We start from the raw sequence: 24,682 nt of genomic DNA on the forward strand, positions 1-24,682 counted from the left end.
TACAGAGTTTATATTTTCTTAAGGTTACACACTAGAGAAGAAACTTGCTTCAATAAAGTGCTGCTGCTGCTGCTGCTAAGTTGCTTAAGTCGTGTCTGACTCTGTGCGACTCCAAAGACGGCGGCCCACCAGTGCAGACTTCATTTCAATCTAACTAGGGGAAAGATTCAATTCTGAATTAGTGAAAATTTTCAAGGCTAGTTTTATTAAGAACATATACATACATACAGAGGTTAATTCCAACTAGGAGGTTAACATTAATTTACTAAAAAAAAAAAAAAACAGCTCGCCTCAATAAAATAAGAATGACTTCTAATTAATGTTATCAATTCTTTGCAAAATAATAATAAATTCTTGCCCTAGGCAGAAGACTCCATTAAAGTATTAGATTACTTCTACCCAGAGCCAAGACTAGGTTGAAGCCAATGAGGCAAATGCCTCAGACACAGTAAAACCCTTCAGTAATCAAACTACGTATTTTAATGCAACATTTTTGTAAAAAATCAAACTCTTGGAAAAATAATTCATTAATCCACTGTTAATTTAAAAGTAAAGACAGAATCAGTATGACTAATTTTTCTCTTTTGCCTCAGGCTCCAACATGAATCTGCAAGGCACTGATTCTAACTCTTCAAATTATATCATATTCTTAAAGTGTTTGACAGTAAGGGTAAGTATTTCCCTAGCAAGTAAAGAAAAAAAAATCTGACTATTCTTAATCACCATGTGCACCAGGCATTGTGCTAAATTCTTCATATAAACTATATGCTTATTCTCATTTCATCCTCATATATCTTAAGGCATGTACTATTATCATCCCCATTTTCCATAAAGAAACTGATTCTGTACTCATACTGCACTATACTATTTCTCAATATATTAGGATATACTCATCTCAGAATTCAAACATCAATATGTCTTTACTACATACTTCTCCTTTAGGGTTTATAGAGACAAACAACTGATGGGAGTTCAGGACAAAATACGGTACTCAGGGAATACTTAGTATTTTAACCTAAAGGAATTTGAGAAAATAGCAGAAGCAGGAAGGTCACTCTGATCTCTGTGCCTTTCCCCCCGAAACAGGTCATAAACATGTTTCTGTTAAAGGGGTCCTCTTTATACTAGAAGGTATCTCTAAAGACGAAGGGAGAGAAATTCTAATGAACAGGGCCTGCTAAATCTCCCCGTTTACTACATTTACTCTTTGACCTATTGTATTTCTACACAACAGTCCACTTCATCAAACATCACATAAAAATACTCGTTTAACTATTTCTTTGGGTCTTCCTTTCCTTACAAAGGCTCCCTGTGTCCTTTAAAACTTACATTAAACAAATGTATACATTTTTCTCCTGTTAATCTGTCTCTGTCAGTTAAATTTTCAGACCCAGCGAGGAACCCTAACAGGGGGAAGGGAAAATTTTTCCTCCCTTACACTAATAATGTCAAACATCAAATGTTTCTATCTAAAATTTCTGTGTCATGGGGATGTAATGTACAGCATGGTGACTACAGCTAATAATACTGTACTGCATATCTGCAAGTTGCTAAGACAGTAGATTGAAAGCTCTCATCACACACACACACACACACACACACACACACACACACACACACAAATTGCTTCTATGTATGGTGATAGATGGTTGCTAGACATATTGTAAGGATTATTTTCCAACATATGCTAAGTCGCTTCAGTCGTGGCTGACTCTGTGTGACCCCGGCAGCCCACCAGGCTCCGCCGTCCATGGGATTTTCCAGGCAAGAGTACTGGAGTGGGGTGCCATTGCCTTCTCCGTCCAACATATACAAATACTAATCATTATGTCATATACTTGAAACTAATGCATTATTATATATAAACTATACCTCAATAAAAAAAATTACTTTGTCAATAAAGTTTACTGAATATGCTTCAGTTCAGTTCAGTTCAGTCACTCAGTCGTGTCCAACTCTCTGCGACCCCATGAATCACAGCACACCAGGCCTCCCTGTCCATCACAAACTCCCAGAGTTCACTCAGACTCACGTCCATCGAGTCAGTGATGCCATCTAGCCATCTCATCCTCTGTCGTCCCCTTCTCCTCCTGCCCCCAATCCCTCCCAGCTCAGAGTCTTTTCCAATGAGTCAACTCGTCGAATGAGGTGGCCAAAGTACTGGAGTTTCAGCTTTAGCATCATTCCTTCCAAAGAGCTCCCAGGGCTGATCTCCTTCAGAATGGACTGGTTGGATCTCCTTGCAGTCCAAGGGACTCTGAAGAGTCTTCTCCCACACCACAGTTTTATGAAGGTGCATTTTACTCAGAAAAAGCAGTTTTATTGATCTAATAAGAATTTAATCACTAAAGGGGAATTTAGCTTATACTTGTATGTTTAATGAGATAATGAAAAGAAGATTCTAAAAATGAATATACACTTTCTTTTTCAACTGATAATGACTTAGGGGGGACACTTAAGAAAAGTGGTGAAAAAACTATCTGCTTTGTCCAATATGGTAGACAGAGTGGCATTTTAACCTGAAAATTCAAGTTAAATCAAATGAAATTTTAAATCTAGTTTCTTAGTCACACTGACTATATTGTAAATGCTCAATACTCACAGGTGGCTAATGGATACCATACTGAGTAAAAAAAGATAAGGAACATTTCTATTACTGCAGAGACAGCACTAATATAATACTTCAAACTATTACTCTGGTTCATATTATAACTACTATATGCTTATACTAATATATGATAGTATTCAATAATTTGCAAAATATGTCCTAAAAAAATCCATTTTCCAGAAATCATAATGGATTTGAAAGCATAACTCCCAGCTGAGAATAATGGAACATGACACGCTATTACCAAATACAATGATTTAAGAGTGTGGGGATTTCCCTGGTGGTCCAGTGCTTAAGACTCCACACTCCTAATCAAGACAGCATGGGTTCAATCCCTGGTCTGGAAATTAAGATCTCCTGTGCTACACAGAGTGGTCAGAAAAAAAGAAGAGTATATTTATTTTAGTATATTATTTAGTATATTAAATCGTATGTGCAGGGCACTTGAGGTAGAAGGCAATTTAGAGGGCAGAATAATTGCTAATGGAAGTAAAATGACCTCTAAGACGCTTCTGTAGTCCTAATCATACTGCAGAACTTCTCAGAAAAGAATGTGAATTCAGAAAAAAAAAAAATTAGATACTTAGCTTTAGGAAACCGCAAAGAGTTTATATTTCAAATGAAAACTTTGAGAACTAAAAAACAAAACAAAACAGAACTTCCTGTGGACAGAGGCAGTGAAAAGGACAATTGAGACCTCAGAATAAATTCAGTGGTCCTTAAACAAATACAAAAGTGGATCCTAATTTAGCAGACTAAAACTGCTAATTGATAAGAAAGGAGGGGGACCTTAATTATTAACGTCAGAGGAGGAAAGCAGCACATGAGAGAGAAATGAGTAACCAAATTCAAAGAGATCCTCCCTTATACAATACTGCAAGGAAGTAAAGCACAGGGAGAAAGACTGACCTGATCTGAACAGGAAGTGATCCATATGGGGACTGTTGATTAACATTTTAGTGTTGTGATTTAAGAGCCACTTTATAAATCAGGCTTAAAACGGCAGATACAAAAAACAATGGAGGAAGAGGCAGATACAAAAACAGTGGAGGAAGAGGTGCCAACCAAATAAAAGGCATAGTAATAATGCAAACACTTTCTAACAAAAGATATTAAAACTACTTACCACTGGGTTGAATTTATCTCCCTGATGTTTCTTAATTGAGCCAACATTCTATGAAAACCAAAAAAAGAAACAAAATTAACAATAAAAATAATCTTTATGACTAAGGAACATCTCTTCCAATTTCTTATTTATCTCAAAATCTAAATTAAAATCCTCTATAATTAAGTCACATAAACTCACACACACAAAATTGCTAATTTCTCAATAGTAACTGGATTTATTGTTCATAATATTTTTAGACTATTGAGAGCCCTCACCTATATTAAGTAACAGATACCACTCTATCTACCATTAAAATCCCATTTATTTGAGCTTACTGAGAAACAATAAAAGTTTTCCCAAGCAAATAAACTCTAATCACCAATTATACTTAAAATTTAGTAGTTTTTGGTGGTTCTTTGTGGCAAACACTGTTAACTGCTTATCAGTCTTTTCCCTCTTTTCAGAAGTTTCTTTTATTCAAGGTGGTAATGGACCTAGCTAAATACCCACTTTTAGCTTTCCAAGAAGGGTGGACAAGTGACAGATGACACAGTTAAGCTCAATGACACATACTTAGAAGTCTACTTTGGGGGTAGAATGGTAGTGGATTCTGGAAAAACATCTGTTTCCTTATCTAGGGAAGGGTGTGAACATGATGACTATGAATCAACAAGCATGAGGATTAAAAGCCTACCAATAAGGCTGATAAAATAGAAAGACAAAGCAAGCGGGGGTCTCTTAACAGCACTGCTGAGCAGCTGAGCTAATGCCAACCTCAGAAATACCTGGATTTCTTGATGTATAAGAAAATGAAATCCTCTATTTGCTTAAACTATTGCTAGATTTTCTGTACCTGAAACCAACACATTCCAAAATAGGACAACCCCAAACCCAAAACAGCAGCATTAATTAAAAGTACATACATCATGAGTAATCTTTTTCTGAAAAGCTCAGTGATATTAATAAATACGTTTCAGAATTTTAAAGGGTCACTCTAAATACATTAGACTATTTGTCCTTATAAAAAATTGTTTAGGACTGCTGAGTTAACTTTCTCCACAAATTCTACACATAGCACATACCACAGAAAACACCTCTGTGTATATCAAGCAAAGATGGCCACTTATTTTGTCACGCAACATACTCCCACATACATGGTAGTCTGATAAAATGGGACTAACAATGAACTGAGATGGAATATGGCTACAGAAGGAGGTTAGAGAGAAGAAAAGTTTGTGTTTAGAGACTTGAGTTTGAAATACCTGAAAGCTGTCCTAGTGGGATCCTATGTAGACAGTTGCATGAGTATCCAGAGATGTGGAAAGAAATCCAAACTGAGACTATAAATTTGGAAGTTATCTATTTAGAGATATTTAAAGTAATGAAATTAGGGACTTCCTTGGTGGTCCAATGTTAAGAATCTGCCTTTCAATGCAGGGGACAGAGATTCAATCCCTGGTCAGGGAACTAAGATCCCACATGCCACTGAGCAACTAAGCCCACATGCTCTGGAGCCCACAGATCCTGAGTGCTGCAACTAAGACCTGACACAGCCAAATAACTAAATAAATATTAAAAAATAAATAAAGTGATGAAATTACATGAAAGAATCAAGGGCATCAATGTGGATAGAAGAGTACAGGTTCAAAAAGAAAGGAATGAAGGAAGAAAACAAATTCAATGGTTGAGCCCTGAGATACTATAAAAATAGAGGTCATAAAGAAGAGAAGAGAACCAGCAAAGGACACTGAAGAGAGGCAGTGAGTCAAGAGAAAGCACCCCTCATTTGCCCAAAGTATATTCTAAAAGCTAAATGGAAAAAATTATTTTGAGGAAGTTATCAACTATGTTAGTAAGAACTTTAATTGCCACTGTTTAATAAGGTAAAGGTCACTGATTATCTTACTGAGGAGTAATAGAGACAAAATGCTGTTTGTAGGGGATTCAAGAAATAGGAGAAGGATAACATCATAGCAAATATAGACAACTCAGGTAGTTCAGTTATTAAGACTGGAAAAATACAGGAGTGAGAATAGATGGCAAGTCAAGACTCACAATAGTGGATGTGTAGGGAATAATCTAGTAAGAGAAAGATACATTTTTATAAACAGATTTGGAAAACCATTCATAGACCATCCCAACAAAGTTTCCAGCCAGTTAAAAGAAAAATGTTGCTCATGGACCCAAAAGAAACCTTGGGTGCCATGGTACAGCTTAGGGTTATTTTTCAAAGCTACATATTACTGTAGCTTCTCCCTTAGAGATTCTGATTTAGAAGATTAGCTATAATTCAAGATTCTTTATCATAAAGAAAATGCTGATGTGATTTTTTTTCCCTTAACAGTTTCAACAATAATCCACAGTCGTATATCTATATTCAAATTACCATCTTTTCCCCTTCCCATTATTTTCTGATAAACTCTCATTTGGGAAATATTTGTAACTGAAAAGTGAAATCACTATAAAAGTTTTAAAAAATATAGTATGTATACTTCCCTATGGATCTGAAGAGATCACAAGTTATACGTGGCTAGATTTAAGAGAAATCTTATGTTGGAATGACCTTTTTAAGTAAGAGTTTAGAAGTTAAAATGCACAACAAAGGCTCCTCAGGTATGCCCATAGCTATCAGATGGTGTTTAGTTGTTCTGAAAGATTTTAGTTTAACTATGGCTATCATATTTGCTAATCTGTATTTGATACAACCTGTGCTTACTTCTGAGGAACTTTATGAACATTATTAACCCATTACCTATAAGTACATGCAAGTAAACAATGAAAATAGTTACATGGAAAAGAACAAGAATAAAAAGGTAAGAAACTTATGTAATGAAAAAAACAAATACTGTAAAGGAGCACTTGATCCTGAAGGATGAAAATAATTGTATGTATAAAATGTGCTATGCCTTACAGCACATACAGCAAGAGGTGAGAAAAGAAGGTTGGTGAAATAGCTACATGTCTCTCAAGACAGCATTGCTGTCTGACCCCTGCTCAGTTCAGTTCAGTTCAGTCACTCAGTCGTGTCCGACCCTTTGCGACCCCATGAATTGCAGCATGCCAGGCCTCCCTGTCCATCACCAACTCCTGGAGTTTACACACACTCATGTCCATCGAGTCGGTGATGCCATCCAGCCATCTCATCCTCTGTCGTCCCCTTCTCCTCCTGCCCCCAATCCTTCCCAGCATCAGGGTCTTTTCAAATGAGTCAACTCATCGCATCAGGTGGCAGAGTACTGGAGTTTCAGCTTTAGCATCAGTCCTTCCAATGAACACCCAGGACTGATCTCCTTTAGAATGGACTGGTTGGATCTCCTTGAAGTCCAAGGGACTCGCAAGAGTCTTCTCCAACACCACAGTTCAAAAGCATCAATTCTTCGGCGCTCAGCTTTCTTCACAGTCCAACTCTCACATCCATACATGACCACAGAAAAAACCATAGCCTTGACTAGACAGACCTTTGTTGGCAAAGTAATGTCTCTTCTTTTGAATATGCTATCTAGGTTGGTCATAACTTTCAAGGAGTAAGCATCTTTTAATTTCATGGCTGCAAACACCATCTGAAGTGATTTTGGAGCCCCCAAAAATAAAGTCTGACACTGTTTCCACTGTTTCCCATCTATTTCCCATGAAGTGATCAGACCAGATGCCATGCTCTTAGTTTTCTGAATGCTGAGTAGAAAGTTTCGTCAATGCCAGCAACGTTAACCAAACAAACTTTTATATCAAACAATGGTTAGCATATATATGTTAAAAAAATCTTAATGTGGAATAAAGCAATTGACATACATATTGAAGTTATAAGGAGTTCCCACATCTGCAGAAATTTCCACTTATATGTTTTTACATAATTTACATAATAAAATAGACCTTTAAAGTATAGTTTGGCAAATGTATACACCCATATAACCAACAGCAATCAAGATATAAAATCTTTCCTCACCCAAGAAAAATTCCTATGTGCCACTTTCCAGTCAATACCCTCACCAAGACACCCTGTCCTAGATAAGAGTGCTATGACATTTATGTACAAGTATTATGAGAATGTAGGCTTCAGTTCTTGCAGGTAAATAAAGGGGAGTGAAATTGCTAGATCACAGTTCATAAAGAAAGCTAAGCGCCAAAGAATGGATGCTTTTGAACTGTGGTGTTGGAGAAGACTCTTGAGAATCCCTTGGACTACAACCAGTCAATCCTAAAGGAAATCAACCCTGAATATTCATTGGAAGGACTGACACTGAAGCTGAAGTTCCAATACTTTGGCCACCTGATGTGAAGAACTGACTCTGGAAAAGACCCTGATGCTGGGAAAGATTGAAGGCAGGAGGAGTAGGGGATGGCAGAGGATGAGATAGTTGGATGGCATCACCGACTTGATGGACATGAGTTTGAGCAAGCTCCAGGAGTTGGTGATGGACAGGGAAGCCTGGCATGCTACGGTCCATACGGTCGCAAAGAGTGGGACACAACTGAGTGACTGAACTGAACTGAGTCTATAGGCATGTTTAATTTTATTCCTAAAAAATAAACAAATCATTTTACAAAGTAGTTTTATCACTTACTACTCCCAGAGTTCCAATTAAATTTTCACCAACACTTGATATTCTCAGTCTTTCTTAATCTTAACCTATGTAGTAGGTGAAGATCAGTATCTCACTGTATTTTTGTTTTGCGTTTCTCTAATTACAAAATGGCATAGCAGAGCCTTATCTGTATTTGGACCTTGGTTAGATGATAAAGATATTGGACTCAAGTCTGACATGACACTCTAGTGAGAAGAGTGATAAGATTTTGTATATGGGAAGAATGCATATTATTGTGCAAGCAGATACACTATGTAAGAAAATAATTCTCCATGAGCATCTCACATTTCTGCATAGCCTGGGTTCTCTGAACAATGTCATTTACAGCCAATTTAAGATGTTTATATAAGGATACATGAGGCAGTTCAATGTCTTCTCTCCAGAGATCGTTGTTCACTGTTTAGTCGCTAAATCATGGCCAACCCTTTGTGACCCTGTGGACTGCAGCACACCAGCACACCTTCCCTGTTCTTCACCGTCTCCCGGAGTTTGCCCAAATTCATGTCCATTGAGTTGGTGATGCTATCTAATCATCTCATCCCCTGCCACCAGAGGAGGTTTAAATTCCAGAGTAAAGATAAGGTTCTCTCTCTCTCTCTCCTGAGAAGAGGACAGGTCATGAGTGGTCCTATGTGTGGTCAGGTTTCCCAATTCAGGGTGCCCCTTCTTCAGTGCACACTACTACCTGTGCAGGTCCCATCTGACCTTCACTGTGAAGCCCTATGAAGATTCAGGCTCAAGTAACCAACACAAGTACTGCCCTGGTGGCTGCTTGCTTTCCAGGGAGTAATAAACCCTTTGTCTCTGGTTTGTGTTTTCTGGCAAGTTAACACAGTACCTTGTAAATAGGGTAAAATCCCAGATCTTTGACCTGAGATTTAACCACTATGAATCAAGAAACAGGGCCACAATGTCTTTCACCACCAAGATTAAGAGATCCAGAGTCTATTTCCCCACTGCTTGAAATTGGGCTGACTGGAGGAGGAAATGGCAACCCACTCCAGTATTCCTGCCTGGGAAATCCCACGGACAGAGGAGCCTTGGCAGGCTATAGCCCCTTGGGGTCACAAGAGAGTTAGAAGTGACTTGGTGACTAAACAACGACTTGCTTATGCCAACTCAGTGTGGCAGAAGTTAAGCAAACAACAGTGCCTCTGCCTCAAGAAGATTTACTACTACTGCTTTTACCTTCCTTGAATGCAGCCCTGAGGACATAATGCCATAAAGAAGCCAGGGATAAAAGACCACATGCTGATTCACAAGTTCAAGAGTTATATAAATTGCTCTAAACGTTAAGTTTACCAATTATACTGATTTTTTTCCAATGAAAAAATTTTACAATTTGTTCATTTACATGGGACATTTTCCATTTCGCTCATTTCCGTTTTGTCTATATTTTCTGCCTTTTTATTTGTTTTGAATTTGTCTTTTTCTCTTAGGCTAAAACTTATTAAGTAATGATTCTAATATTTTCTTCTTCAAGATTTAAAGCTATGAATTCTGAAGTTCACTTCATAAATGTTAATATGTTGTCTTTCCATTTGTTTAAAATGTTCATTTTCCATTTGATTTATTCTTTTAACCATGAGTTATTCAGAATCACCTTAATTTTAAAACATTCAGACTGGGAATTCTCTGAGAGTTCAGTGGTTAGGACTCTGAGCTTCCACTGCCAAGTGCCTGGGGTTCAACCCTTGGCCAGGAAACTAAGATCCCGCAAGCTTCATGGTATGGCTAAAAAACCAAAAAACACCACCATGCAGGGATCTCCTAATTCCATTACTTCATGGCAAATAGATGCAGAAACAATGGAAAAAATGAGAGACAATTTTGGGGGGCTTCAAAATCACCACAGATGGTGACTGCAGCCATGAAATTAAGAGACTCTTCTTGCTCCTTGGAAGAAAAGCTATGACCGACCTAGACAAAATATTAAAAAGCAGAGCTATCGCTTTGCCAACCAAGGTCTGTCAAGTCAAAGCTATGGTTTTTCCAGTAGTCATGTATGGATGTGAGAGCTGGACTATAAAGAAAAAGAAAGCTGAGTGCCAAAGAATTGATGCTTTTGAACTATGCCACTGGAGAAGACTCTTGAGAGTCACTTGGACAGCAAGGAGATCAAACCAGTCAATCCTAAAGGAAGTCAGTCCTGAATATTCTTTGGAAGACTGATGGTGAAGCTGAAAACACCAATACTTTGGCCACTTGATGCAAAGAACTGACTCCTTGGAAAAGACCCTGAAAGAAAGACTGAAGCCGTGAGGAGAAGGAGACAACAGAGGATGAGATGGTTGGACGGCACCACCGACTTCATTGACATGAGTTTGAGTAAGCTCCAGGAGTTGGTGATGGACATGGAGGCCTGGTGTGCTGCAGTCCATGGGGTCACAAAGAGTTGGACAGAACTGAGCAACTGAACTGAATTCTCATTTGTTATTGATTTCTAACTTAATTTCACTGTAGACAAAGAAAATATAATTTCAAGTCTTCCACAGTATGTTGAAGTTTTGACATCCTCACATGAGATCTACCTTGGAGTTTCATGTGTATTTAAATGTCACATTCTGCATCTCTTGGGCTTAGTATTCAAAAAATGTCATGTGAAACTGATTGACAGTGGTGTTCAAATCTTCCATACCCTTCCTAATTTATGGTATTCTTTTTCTACTAATTACTGAAAAGTACTGAAATCTCTAAGCATAAATGTCCATTTCTCCTTTTATTTCTATCAAATTTTATTTCATGTATTCTGAATATTTTGTAAATATACATTTAGGGTTCTTACATCTTCTTGATAAATGGATCCTTTTATCATTATAAAATGTCCTTTTACTAAATCCTTAGAGTATATTTTGCTATAACAACTTTCTTTTGATAAGTGTTAGTATATCTTTTTCCACTATTGCTTTTAACCAAATTTGTCTTTAAATTGCCCATTTGTACAAAGCATATAGTTGGTTCTTGCTATTTTATCCAACCTGACAATTTCTATGTTTCAATGCTTGGCTTAGACCATTTGTATTTAATATAATTACTTGTATAATTTAAGCTTATTGCATTACTATTTATTTTTAACTTGTTCTTTGTTCCTGTTTTCCTGCCTCCAAATATAGTTATTTCCCTATATAATCTCATTGTGTGGACTTTTAAGTCATACACACACAACACATGTATTTTGGCTGCTCTAGGAATGTACAGCACATATTCTTAATTCATCATAGTCCACCTTCAAATAATATTATACTATTCTAATTACATATGTAATTTTATATATAACAAATGCAAAAGAGTATAATGTATTTGTTTATACTCTCATATTTCATGCTATGGTCATAAATTTTACTTCTATATATTATAAATCCCAGGGCTTCCCAGGTGGTGCAGGGGTAAAGAATGTGCCTGCCAACACAGGAGACGTAGAGTAGGAAATGGCAACTGACTCCAGTATTACTGCCTGGAAAATTTCATGTCAGATAAGTCTGTCAGGCTGCAGTGCATGGGGTCTCAAAGAGTTGGAAACACCTGAGTGTGCACGCATGCACACACACACACACATTCACTGTCACTTATATAAAGACCAGAAAACAGACTTCCGTATTTATTCACACACTCACCGTTTCTTACAGTCTATTTCTTATAACAGATTTGCTATCAAGGCCATTTGAGCAGTGTTTTTAAAGATACTGCATTTTTTAGTTCTAGAATTTGCATTTGGTATTTTTCCAAAGTTTCCATCACTCTCCTGAAATACTCAATCCCTCACATGTTATCCTGCTTTAAAATAACTGTCTCCTAACTCACTGACTCCTAACTCTGGGGCATCTAAGAAGTCTGTTCACTGTTTTCTCTTAATTATACAATCATATTTTCCTGTTTTATGTTTCATATTTTTTCATAGTATTCTAGATCCTTTTTATAAAATGAGGGTTGAGAAATGAGCATAAAACTGTTAAGTTTTATTTCTTTCTCAGAGAATTATGCTCTTCTCTCAGTTTGGATGCATGCATGCATGCTCAATCAGTTGCTCAGTCATGTCAGACTCTTTACAACCCCATGGACTGCAGCCCGCCACGCTCCTCTGCCCATGGAATTTTCCAGGCAAGAATGCTAGAGTGCATTGCCATTTCCTACTCTTGTGTCTCCTGTATTGGCAGGCAGATTCTTTACCATTGAGCTACATGGGAAACCCCTAGTTAGAATGAGTCACGGATAATTCAGATTTCTAGCAGACTCAATTTGAGCTGAAACTGGCTGCTGCTTTCAGTTCTGCAGCTTTCAGACTGCAGCTTCAGTTGCTCAGTCGTGTCTGAATCTTTGCAACCCATGGACTGCAGCACACCAGGCTTCCCTGTCCATCACCAACTCCCGGAGCTCATTCAAAATCATCTCCATTGAGTTGGTGATGCCATCCAACCATCTCATCCTCTATCATTCCCTTCTCCTCCTGCCTTCAATCAGAGTGAATTTTTCTGTGATCAATTCAATCCCCAACTTCTCATCCTCAACCACAGTCATATCTTTTTGATCTTGTCAAAATCTGAGATAGGAAGAAATTGGGCTACAGTTCTACATATTTTGGGTTTGGTTTACCTTTAGATTCAACTCCAGCAGTGTCCCATAATTCAAGAACCATTAGAATTTGCAGAACTGTACATTTCTTTAGCTTTTTCAACCCCTCCTGTACGCCTCTTTAAGCAAAATTCAAGGTAGATAAAATTATCAGGCTTAATGATTTAATTCTGCTTTGGGGCTTTGTCAGATACCCACCCTTTCCCAAAAGCCCACAGTGTCTCTTGAAGATTGGATGATTTATCTTCAGCCCTTCAGTCTTTCCATTTACTGCTTCATCCTATACTGAAACCAGGCTGGAAAGCTGCCATACTCTTGACTCACCTATGAGAAGTTCATGTATCTCTGGAAATCAGTTCACCAAGGCTTCCTTGATCCCACTGATTTTTTGCTACCTCTAATTTTTTTTAATGCAATTTTTATTCTTTACAGGTTTTTCTTATTCTCACCAGGGGACCAGAAAGTTTTTGTGCGCTCCCATATGCTAACTCACATGCACTTTCATGGGGTCGCAAAGAGTCAGACCAAGACACTGAACAACAACATGCTAACTAGAAGCAGAAAAGAAGATGCCCAGTGTAGATAAATAGTGCTGTTTATAGATAAGACACTCCCATGGAAGAGATTCAGTCTGTTTCACCCTTTTGTGAAACAAATTTGGTAAAGGTAGAAGAAAAATCTTCAAAATCCTCCTCTATCTCAGTTTAGAAGGAATTACAATTTATAAAACAGAAAGAGGGCCTAATTATTCTTACAAAAAGATCTTCATTCCACAATTAGAAATAAGACTACAAATGCAAACATCCCAGACAGAATTGATTTATTTAACTCTGAAAACCTAACATCAGATCATTCTAAAATCAGAGGAAGGAAGTAGAGGGAGGTTTTAGCATGGCTCAGAACCAAACTTAGAGAAGGTGAAAACTGTGCCAAAAAAAGGAATACTGAAGGTCTGTGAGTAAATTTCAACTTTTTGTAACACACAGTTGGTTCTTTCAACAACAGGTCAATAAAAGCTGTGCACAGAGACACTGCAGAAATATGCACCACAAACATATTCACAATGATGTTGCACTTAATTTGATAAATTAAATCTTGGCATTATTTCAAACCTAGAAATACTTTCTCATATAGCCTTGACCAGATTCTAAACTATTCCCAAACACAATCCTGTGGCAGGACTAACTTCCTTGTACATATTCCCTTATTTCTCTTTACTTCCTGGTATTCATCTCTATGCCAGAGTAAATCCCAATCTTCTTAGATTCTGCTAATGACTTATAACAATTTCCTTTGCAGACTCATGACACATGGTTTGTAAGCCTTGACGGGTACAGAACAAGATGGTCAAATAAACCAAAGAGAATGTTAATTCTCTAACATATCCTAAGAATCAACTGATTTTGACCACACACAACAATATGAGACACTGAGTAGGTGTATTTTCCCTCTCATCTTAAAAAGGATCTCTTCTGAAGATATCTCTCCAGTTATCAACCCATTTCTCTGCTCTCCTTTACAACAAAATTCCAAACAAGTTGTCTATACACACTCTAACCAATTATTTCATCAACTTTTCTCAAACTCACTGGAATCACACTTTTGTCCCCCATCACTTCAATAGAAACTGTTCTTCCTAGGTCATTAATGGCCTCAGTTCAGTTCAGTTGCTCAGTCATGTCCAACTCTTTGCAACCCCCATGAACTGCAGCACACCAGGCCTCCCTGTCCATCACCAACTCCCAGAGTCCATCCAAACCCATGTCCATTGAGTCGGTGATGCCATCCAACCATCTCATCCTCTGTCGTCCCCTTCTCCTCCTGCCCTCAATCTTTCCCAGCATCAAGGTCCTTTTCCAATGATTCAGCTCTTCGCATGAGGTGGCCAAAGTTTTGGGAGTTTCAGCTTCAGCATCAGTCCTTCCAATGAACACCCAGGACTGATCTCCTTTAGGATGGACTGGCTGGATCTCCTTACAGTCCAAGGGACTCTCAAGAGTCTTCGCCAACACCACAGTTCAAAAGCATCAATTCTTCAGCACTCAGCTTTCTTTAGAGTCTAACTCTCACATCCATACATGGTCACTGAAAAAACCATAGCCTTGATTAGATGGACCTTTGTTGGCAAAGTAATGGCTCTGCCTTTGAATATGCTATCTGGGTTGGTCATAACTTTCCTTCTAAGGAGTAAGCATCTTTTAATTTCATGGCTGCAGTCACCATCTGCAGTGATTTTGGAGCCCAAAAAAATAAAGTCTGACACTGTTTCCACTGTTTCCCTATCTATTTCCCATGAAGTGATCAGACCAGATGCCATGATCTTCGTTTTCTGAATGTTGAGCTTTAAGCCAATTTTTGCACTCTCCTCTTTCACTTTCATCAAGAGGCTCTTTAGTTCTTCTTCACTTTCTGCCAGAAGGGTGGTGTCATCTACATATCTGAAGTTACTGATATTTCTCCCGGCAATCTTGATTCCAGCTTGTGCTTCCTCCAGCCCAGCATTTCTCATGATGTACTCTGCATATAAGTTAAATAAACAGGGTAACAATGTACAGCCTTGACGTACTCTTTTTCCTATTTGGAACCAGTCTGTTGTTCCATGTCCAGTTCTAACTGTTGCTTCCTGACCTGCATACAGGTTTCTCGAGAGGCAGGTAAGGTGGTCTGGTATTCCCATCTGTTTCTGAATTTTCCACAGTTTATTGTGATCCACACAGTCAAAGGCTTTGGCATAGTCAATAAAGCAGAAATAGATGTTTTTCTGTAGATGTGTTTATTGTTTTTTGGTCTGTGCAATAAACATTAATGGCTTACCTATTGCCAAATCCAACAGACAACTCTAAGCTCATGTCTCCCTTGACTTAGTAGTAGCACTACTTCCCACTACTTCAGGTATTTTCTTCACTTAGCTTCCAAGACATGACATCCTCCTGATTTTGTTCCTACACCACTGGCCACACCACAGTATCCTTCGATAATTACTCCACTTTATATCAACCTCAACACATTATAGTGATGAAGAATGCAGATATTCGCCCTCTTCTCTATCTATACTCACGCTCTTGTTGATGATCCAGTTTCTAATGTTGAAATATTACCAAGTCTTTCAATACTAAGTACTCTAATGACACCTGTCTTAGTTTGGGTTCTCTCAAAAACAAAGGTTAAGATAAGGATTTGAATGCAGATAGTCCATCTAAGAAACGACCTAAACAGCAGTTAGAGTATGTGATAGGGAGGAAAAGCCAATATAAGAAACGGTATATTATTGAGGTCATCCCTAACCTAGGGACAACTGGGGTTCATTCTACTTAAATTCTCTGAGAAGCACATGGGGGTCTCAAAATTGTCTGTCCATAAGATGAGAGGCAAGCTGTTATACATCTGCTCCTGTTTCCTACTGGTTAAGCACTGCTTCTATGGGCGTTAAGTTTCCCAAACTACTAGCTCTTGCTTGCTTTCTGGTCCAGCTGGCCTCCCACAGCACAGAAATCACTGTTGTTCACGTTCACTAAAAATACAAACAACAAAACTTATGAGCAAAGGATTTGAAGAAACATGTCTCCAAAGATATGTTAATGGCCAATATGCATGTAGAAAGATGATCCACACCCTTAGTCATTAGGGAAACAAATTAAAACCACCAAGAGATTAAAATTTTACACCAACTAGGGATAGCTTAATAAAAAAGCCAGGTATCAGGACCGATGTGGAGACACTAAAACCTTCATACATCACTGATGTAAATGTAAATCACTGCAGTCACTTCTGAAAAACAATTTGGCAATTCTTCCAAAAAGTCAAACATAGTTACCATATAACCCAGCAATTCTATTCCTGGGTATTTAATCAAGAGGACTGAAAACATCTGCTTTCAGAAAACCTTGTAACTGATGTTCATAACAGCATTATCCATGAAAGAAAGAAAGAAGTTGCTCAGTCGTGTCCAACTCTTTGCGACCCCATGGACTGCAGCCTACCAGGCTCCTCTATCCATGGGATTTTTATCCATAGTGGACAAAAAAGGGGAAATAATCTAATACACATAAGCAACGAATGGATAAGCAAAGTGTTTTATATTCATACAATGAATTATGTATTATTCAGCTATTATATAAAGAGATGAACTACTGATACATGATACAACATGGATGAACCTTGGAAACATTATGCCATGGTAAAGAAGCCAGATACAAAAGGCCATATATTTTATAATTCCATTTTTATGAACTGTTTCAAACAGGCAAATTAATAGAAACAGAAAGCAGATTTGTGGTTCCAGGGTCTAGGGGCAAAGGAAAACAGGAGTGACTGCTAACATGTATGGGGCTTGGGGCAGTGATGAGATTTTTGGAATTAGATGATGATGGCTGCAGGACCTTGCAAATGTACTAAACATTACTGGAGTGTACACTTTATAAACAGGTGAACTTTATCGTTTATTATTTGGGCTTCCCTGGTGGCTCAGACAGTAAAGAATCTGCCTGCAGTGTGGGAGACCTAGGTTTGATCCCTGGGTCTGAAACGGATCTTTCTTTCCACAGAAATTTATTTTCCTACCTTCCTTCTCCCTTTAAAAACTTAAGTTACTTCTGTGCAACCGCCAATCGAATCCCAATTTATAACTTTACTGAGTCAAAGCTTTGCTCAGTACTTTTACCTTACTCCTGACTCCTCTTTTCCACCTAATACTTCACTATGCTAATTACTTCTCTGGTTCTTCAAGTGGTGTTTTAAATAAGGCGAATTGCTCAGTCGTGTCTGACTCTTTGCGACCCCATGGACTGTAGTCTTCTACGCTCCTCCGTCCATGGGATTTTCCAGGCAAGAGTACTGGAGTGGGCTGCCATTTCCTTCGCCAGAGGATTTTCCTGACCCAGGGATCGAACCCAAGTCTCCCGCACTGTAGGCAGACACTTTACTGTCTGAGCCACCAGGGAAGTCCATTTTAAATAAAGCTGTCTATAAATAAAATGCTTTTATACAATGTGTACACTGCCCTAGAAACAGAGTCAAATCTGTTGAAAAGCGTGACCTGATTTGTGAATCCTGGACACAAGTGCCACAGTGCTTGAAAGTCCACCATTAGTTATTTATTATATTTTGGACTTTCTCCAAACAATCTCTATTAGAATGCAACCTACTTAGTGAAGACAAGGCCCTAACTTCTTAAGGTAATTTCTTTATATTCTTTCTTAAGTTCAAGAGAAAAGAAGCTTTAGAGAAGGAACCATGAGCAAAGAGCAGAAAAAGATAGAAATCAGCAAACACACACACCTATAAACACACGAGGCCAGTATGAAATCATTATTTTTCTATAAAGCTAATGTGTTTAACTTAGCCTGATTATTATTATAACCACCACAAACCTTTCAAAGAAAATCAGATCAGTCTTAACACCTTGTAACAGAGCATTTTAAGTTTAATTATTAATACGGTGGCACCAGTGGTAAAGAATCTGCCTGCCAATGCAGGAGACCTAAGGTCTTACTTGCTTTTGAAAGTACTGTGCTACCTATACTTAAATCCTCTTGGGCTTATCTAATATATAATGTGTGAAATTAGCCTTAGGTTTTCAAACATTACTTTTTAAAATACTGTTTTGTCTTTTAAATATTTGTTTATTTGGCTGTACCAGGTCTTAGCTGTGGCATGTGGGATCTGTTTCGACTAGGGATCGAACCTGGGACCCCCTGCATTGGGAGTGCAGAGTCTTAGCCACTGGACTACCAGGGAAGTTCTGAAAATACTGTTTTAAGTAACAAACTTCTTTAAAATTTTCTGTAGAAAAGGAAGTGGGAAAATATTGTTAGAACACCTAAAGACTGCCAGGTGCTTTGTGCCCAGTTCATTCACATACTGAACTCTGACATCCCTCCAAATTAGGTATTATATACACATTTAAATATAAACAAAGGTTACAGGACAAATAAGAGGCAAATCTGAAAGCTCCAAGTGTAACAGTGTTCCATTTCATCAATGATTCTCAATGAACGTAAGGACACCTTCGGTCCAAAACTGTCAAGGACAGACATAAGAATCACACTTCCAATATTCTTAAGAAAATACTTACAGGCATATGAGTTTGGGAGTCTTTTGCAATAAAACCCGATGGCCTAAGGGTAGAAACAATTCTAAAATTTCAATAGAAATATTCTCTATCAAAATGGATGATGGGGGAAATGACACAGCAGACGCCAGTCGAATAACCTCACAGTTCACAATGACCCTTCCTTTCTCCAAAAAAAGGCAACCACAAATCCATAAAATATTACCTTCATGCAATTTAAATAACATGGCCCTTAAGGTGATTCAAAGGCACCAGTCTTGTCAACAAATGGTACCAGAACGATCAATCACATGCAAAGGAGTGAACCTCAACACAGACCTTAGAACTGTCACAAAAATTAACCCCAAATGGATCACAGGCCTAAATGTAAAATATGAAACTATAAAATTCCTAGAAGATAACATAGAAGAAAACCTATATGACCACGTTGGGTATGGTGATGATTTTTTTCGAGACAACATCAAAGGCACAATCCATGAAAGAAATAATTGATAAGGTGGACTTCCTTAAAATTACAAATCTGCTCTGCAAAAGACAATGTGAAGAGAATGAATGACAAGCAAAAGACTGGCAGAAAATAGAGCTAATCCTTCATATTCACAGTTTCTGTACTCTGAGATTCAACCAACCTTGGATATTTGAAAAAAGAAAAGTCCAGAAAATCTCAAAAAGCAAAACCTGAATTTGCCACAGGTTGGCAACAATTTATATAACATTTACATTGTACTTACAACTATTTACACAGTTTCTACATTGTCTTAGGCATTATAAGTAACCCAAGATGATTTAAAGTATACAGGGAGGATATGCCATGGTTACATGCAAATACTGTGCTATTTTACATAAGCGACCTTCACATTTTGGTACCTTGGGGCAAGGGAGGGTTCTGAAACCAAGCCACAGCATATGTGAGTGGGAGGACTGTACTTGCAAAAGACACCTGATAAAGGATTGTCATCCAAAATACACAAAGAACTCTGAAAATCAAACAGAGAAAACAAACAACCCGATTAAAAATTGCCAAAGATCCTAACACTCTCACATCACCAAAGAAGATATACAGATGAAAAATAAGCCTATGAAAAGATGCTCCACATCATAAGTCATCACGGAAATGCAAATTAAAATGAGAAACCACTGTAAGCCTATTTAGAATAGCCAAAATGTGCAACGCTGACAATACCAAATGCTGGTGAGGATGTGAAACTCTCATTCAATACTGGTGGAAATGAAAAACAGTACAGCCATTGTGGAAGACAGTGTGGCAGTTTCTTATGAAACTTAACATACTCTTACCATACAGTGCAGCAATCATGCTCTTTGGTATTTATCCAAAGGTACTGGAATCTTATGACCACAAAGAAAAAAAAAACCTGCACACAGACGCTTATAGCAGCTTTCTTCATAACTGCCACCACTTGAAAGCAACCAAGATGTCCTTCAACAGGTGAATGGTACACAAAGACAATGGATTATTCAGAGGTTAAGAAGAAATGTGCTATCAAGTCATGGAGGAACCTTAAGAGGTATACTGCAAAGAACTCTGAAAAGACCATACACATACATGTGATTCCAAACACATGATATTTCAGAAAAGGGAAAACTACAGAGACAGTGAAGAGATTAGAGGTTTCCAAGGATGGGGCATGGGAGAAGGATGAAAAGGCAGAACACAGAGGATTTTAAGGGCAGTGAAACTACTCTGCATAGTACCATACTGATGAATATATGCCATTATGCTGCTGCTGCTGCTAAGTCGCTTCAGTCGTGTCCAACCCTGTGCGACCCCATAGACAGCAGCCCACCAGGCTCCCCCGTCCCTGGGATTCTCCAGGCAAGAACACTGGAGTGGGTTGCCATTTCCTTCTCCAATGCATGAAAGTGAAAAGGGAAAGTGAAGTCGCTCAGTCATGTCCAACTCTTCACGACCCCATGGACTGCAGCCTACCAGGCTCCTCCATCCATGGGATTTTCTATGCAAGAGTACTGGAGTGGGGTGCCATTGCCTTCTCCATATGCCATTATACATCTGACCAAATGCCTAGAATGCACGATACACGGAGAGTGAACTCAAATGTAAATTAAGAACTGTGGGTGATAATTGTGTGTCATTGTAGGTTCACTAACCATAACAAAGTACCACGCTGGTGGGGGATGGTGATAATAGGGGAGGTTATTCAAGTGTGGGAACATGGAGTATATAGGAAATCTCTGCACCTTATGCTTAATTTGGCTGTGAACATAAAGCTGCTCTTAAAAAAAACAGTCTATCTTAAAAAAGAACAACTAGTCCTGATGTTTTAATTACTATGGAAAAAAGAATGGAAATACATTAACTAGAACAATTACAATCTCCGTCAGTGGTCCTCATTCCAACATGCAACCACTTAAAGAATACCCAACTCTCAGTTCAGTTCAGTCGCTCAGTCGTGTCCGACTCTTTGCGACCCCATGGACTGCAGCATGCCAGGCCTCCCTGTCCATCACCAACTCCTGGAACTTACCCAAACTCATGTCCAGCAAGTTGGTGATGCCATCCAACCATCTCATCCTCTGTTGTCCCCTCCTCCCGCCTTCAATCTTTCTCAGCATCAGGGTCTTTTCCAATAAGTCAATTTTTTTGTATCAGGTGGTCAAAGAATTGGGAGTTTCCGCTTCAGCATCAGTCCTTACAATGAATATTCAGGACTGATTTCCTTTAGGATGGACTGGTTGGGTCTCTTTGCAGTCCAAGGGATTCTCAAGAGTCTTCTCCAACACCACAGTTCAAAAGTATCAATTCTTCGGCGCTCAGCTTTCTTCACCGTCCAACTCTCACATCCACACATGACTACTGGAAAAACCATAGCCTTGACTAGACGGACCTTTGTTGCAAAAGTAATATCTCTGCTTTTTAATATTCTGTCTAGGTTGGTCATAGCTTTTCTTCCAAGGAGCACACGCCTTTTCATTTCATGGCTGCAGTCACCATCTGCAGTGATTTTGGAGCCCCCAAAAATAAAGTCTTTCACTGTTTCCATTGTTTACCCATCTATTTGCAATGAAATGATGGGATCAGATGCCATGATTTTAGTTTTCTGAATGTTGAGTTTTAAGCCAACTTTTGCTCTCTCCTCTTTTACTTTCATCAACAGGCTCTTTAGTTCTTCCCTTTCTGCCATAAGGGTGGTGTCATCTGCATATCTGAGGTTATCGCTATTTCTCCCAGCAATTTTTTTTTAACCATAGTGTTTTCTTTTTTAATCAATTTATTTTTTATTGAAGGATAATTGCTTTACAGAATTTTACTGTTTTCTGTCAAACCTCAAAGTGAATCAGCCATCAGTTCAGTTCAGTTACTCAGTGGTGTCCAGCTCTTTGCGATCCCATGAACCGCAGCACGCCAGGCCTCCCTGTCAATCACCAACTCTTGTGGTCCACCCAAACCCATGTCCATTGAGTCGGTGACGCCATCCAACCATCTCATCCTCTGTCGTCCCCTTCTCCCCCTGCCCTCAATCTTTCCCAGCATCAGGGTCTTTTCAAATAAGTCAGCTCTTCACATGAGATGGCCAAAGTACTGGAGTTTCAGCTTCATCAGTCCTTCCAATGAACACCCAGGACTGATCTCCTTTAGGATGGACTGGTTGGATCTCCTTGTAGTCCAAGGGACTCTCAAGAGTCTTCTCCAACATCACAGTTCAAAAGCATCAATTCCCATAAGTATACATATATTCCCCTCCCTTTTGAAACTCCCTCCCACCTCCCTCCGCATCTCACCTCTCCAGGTTGAAACTCAGCCCCTGTTTTAGTTTCCTGAGCCTTACAGCAAATTCCCATTGGCTATCTATTTTACATATAGTAATGTAAGTTTCTATGTTACTCTTTCCATACATCTCACCCTCTCCTCCTCTCTCCCCATGTCCATAAGAGTATTCTCTGTTTCTCCATTGCTGCCCTGTAAGTAAATTCTTCAGGATGAGTTTTCTAGATTCTGTATATATGTATTAGAATATGGTATTTATCTTTCTCTTTCTGACTCACTTCACTCTAACAGGTTCTAGGTTCATCCACCTCATTACAACTGACTCAAATGTGTTCCTTTTTATGGCTGAGTGATATTCCATTGTGTATATTTCCCACAACTTTTTTATCCATTCATCTGTCGATGGACGTCTAGGTTGCTTCCATGTTCTAGCTATTGTAAATAGTGCTGCAATGAACAATGGGATACATGTATCTCTTTCAATTTTGGTTTCCTCAGGGTATATGCCTAGGAGTGGGATTGCTGGGTCATATGGTGGTTTTATTTCTAGTTTTTTAAGGAATTTCCATACTGTCTTCCATAGTGGCTATATCAATTTAGATTCCCACCAACAGTGCAAGAGTGTTCCCTTTTCTCCACACCCTTTCCAGCATTTATTCTTTGTAGACTTTTTAATGAGGGCCATTCTGACTGATGTGAGGTGTTATCTCATTGTAGTTTTGATTTGCATTTCTCTAATAATGAGTGGAAACAGTGTCAGACTTTATTTTTGGGGGCTCCAAAATCACTGCAGATGGTGACTGCAGCCATGAAATTAAAAGACACTTACTCCTTGGAAGGAAAGTTATGACCAACCTAGATAGCATATTCAAAAGAAGAGACATTACTTTGCCAACAAAGGTCCGTCTAGTCAAGGCTATGGTTTTTCCAGTGGTCATGTATGGATGTGAGAGTTGGACTGTGAAGAAAGCTGAGCACCAAAGAATTGATGCTTTTGAACTGTGATGCTGGAAAAGACTCGAGTCCCTTGGACTGCAAGGAGATCCAACCAGTCCATCCTAAAGGAGATCAGTCCTGTGTGTTCATTGGAAGACTGATGCTAAAGCTGAAACTCCAATATTTTGGCCACCTCATGCGAAGAGCCAACTCATTGGAAAAGACCCTGATGCTGGGAGGGATTGGGGGCAGGAGGAGAAGGGGACGACAGAGGATGAGATGGCTGGATGGCATCACCGACTTGATGGACATGAGTTTGAGTGAACTCCGGGAGTTGGTGATGGACAGGGAGGCGTGGCATGCTGCGATTCACTGGGTCACAAAGAGTCAGATATGACTGAGCAACTAAACTGAACTGAACTGAATAATGAGCGATGTATCCCAGCAATCTTGATTCCAGCTTGTGCTTCATCCAGCCCAGCATTTCACATGAGGTACTCCACATATAAGTTAAATAAGTGGGTGACAACATATAGCCTTGACTTACACCTTTCCTGATTTGGAAACAGTCTGTTGTTCCACATCCAGTTCTAACTGTTGCTTCTTGACCTGCATACAGATTTCTCAGGAAGCAGGTCAGGTGGTCCCATCTCTTTAAGAATGTTCCACACTTTGTTGTGATCCACAATCAAAGGCTTTAGTGTAGTCAATAAAGCCATCATAGTAATACCACCTGACTCTAAATCACCTCTTTCAACTACCTGAGAAATTTGTCCCTTTTTTAAAGACAACTCAAACAAACAAGACACCATGCTGCCCCAAATCTGACATTCCCTGAGACTATAAGGATTTTTTTTTTTTTTCCCAGTGGACACGTGATTGTTTATACTCAAGAATCTTGAAAATCCGTTAGTCAAAATCATCTGTAGCATACTGTTTGGTATTTTAGTGGTTTCAGTAAAGCACCTGCATTAGATGCCAATAACAGCTCTATACCTGCCTCCTGAGGAAACGACAAGCTTTATAATAGCAAGTACCCCTTGTAAAAGAAGGAATACCGGCC

At 38.8% G+C, this 24,682-nt stretch overlaps 1 protein-coding gene across 13 annotated transcripts in view; it reads right to left on the reverse strand.

Annotated features, from left to right (window-relative positions):
• Positions 1–24,682, reverse strand: part of ERBIN (erbb2 interacting protein) — a 129,968-nt gene that overhangs the window by 80,535 nt on the left and 24,751 nt on the right. For 11 of the 13 annotated variants that reach the window (XM_055554804.1, XM_055554810.1, XM_055554801.1 and 8 more), the window contains one exon: positions 3,735–3,782. Coding sequence is in view for 10 of the 13 variants with exons in the window: in XM_055554810.1 (XP_055410785.1) it covers positions 3,735–3,782 (48 nt within the window). In the remaining 3 variants the exon portion in view is untranslated. Of the gene's footprint in view, positions 1–32; positions 155–3,734; positions 3,783–24,682 lie in introns of all 13 variants that reach the window. The other 2 variants (XM_055554806.1, XM_055554805.1) reach the window with 2 other exon arrangements.

This window comes from Bubalus kerabau, chromosome 18 (genome assembly GCF_029407905.1).
Source record: "Bubalus kerabau isolate K-KA32 ecotype Philippines breed swamp buffalo chromosome 18, PCC_UOA_SB_1v2, whole genome shotgun sequence".
In the NCBI taxonomy this organism is placed as follows: Eukaryota; Metazoa; Chordata; class Mammalia; order Artiodactyla; family Bovidae; genus Bubalus; species Bubalus kerabau.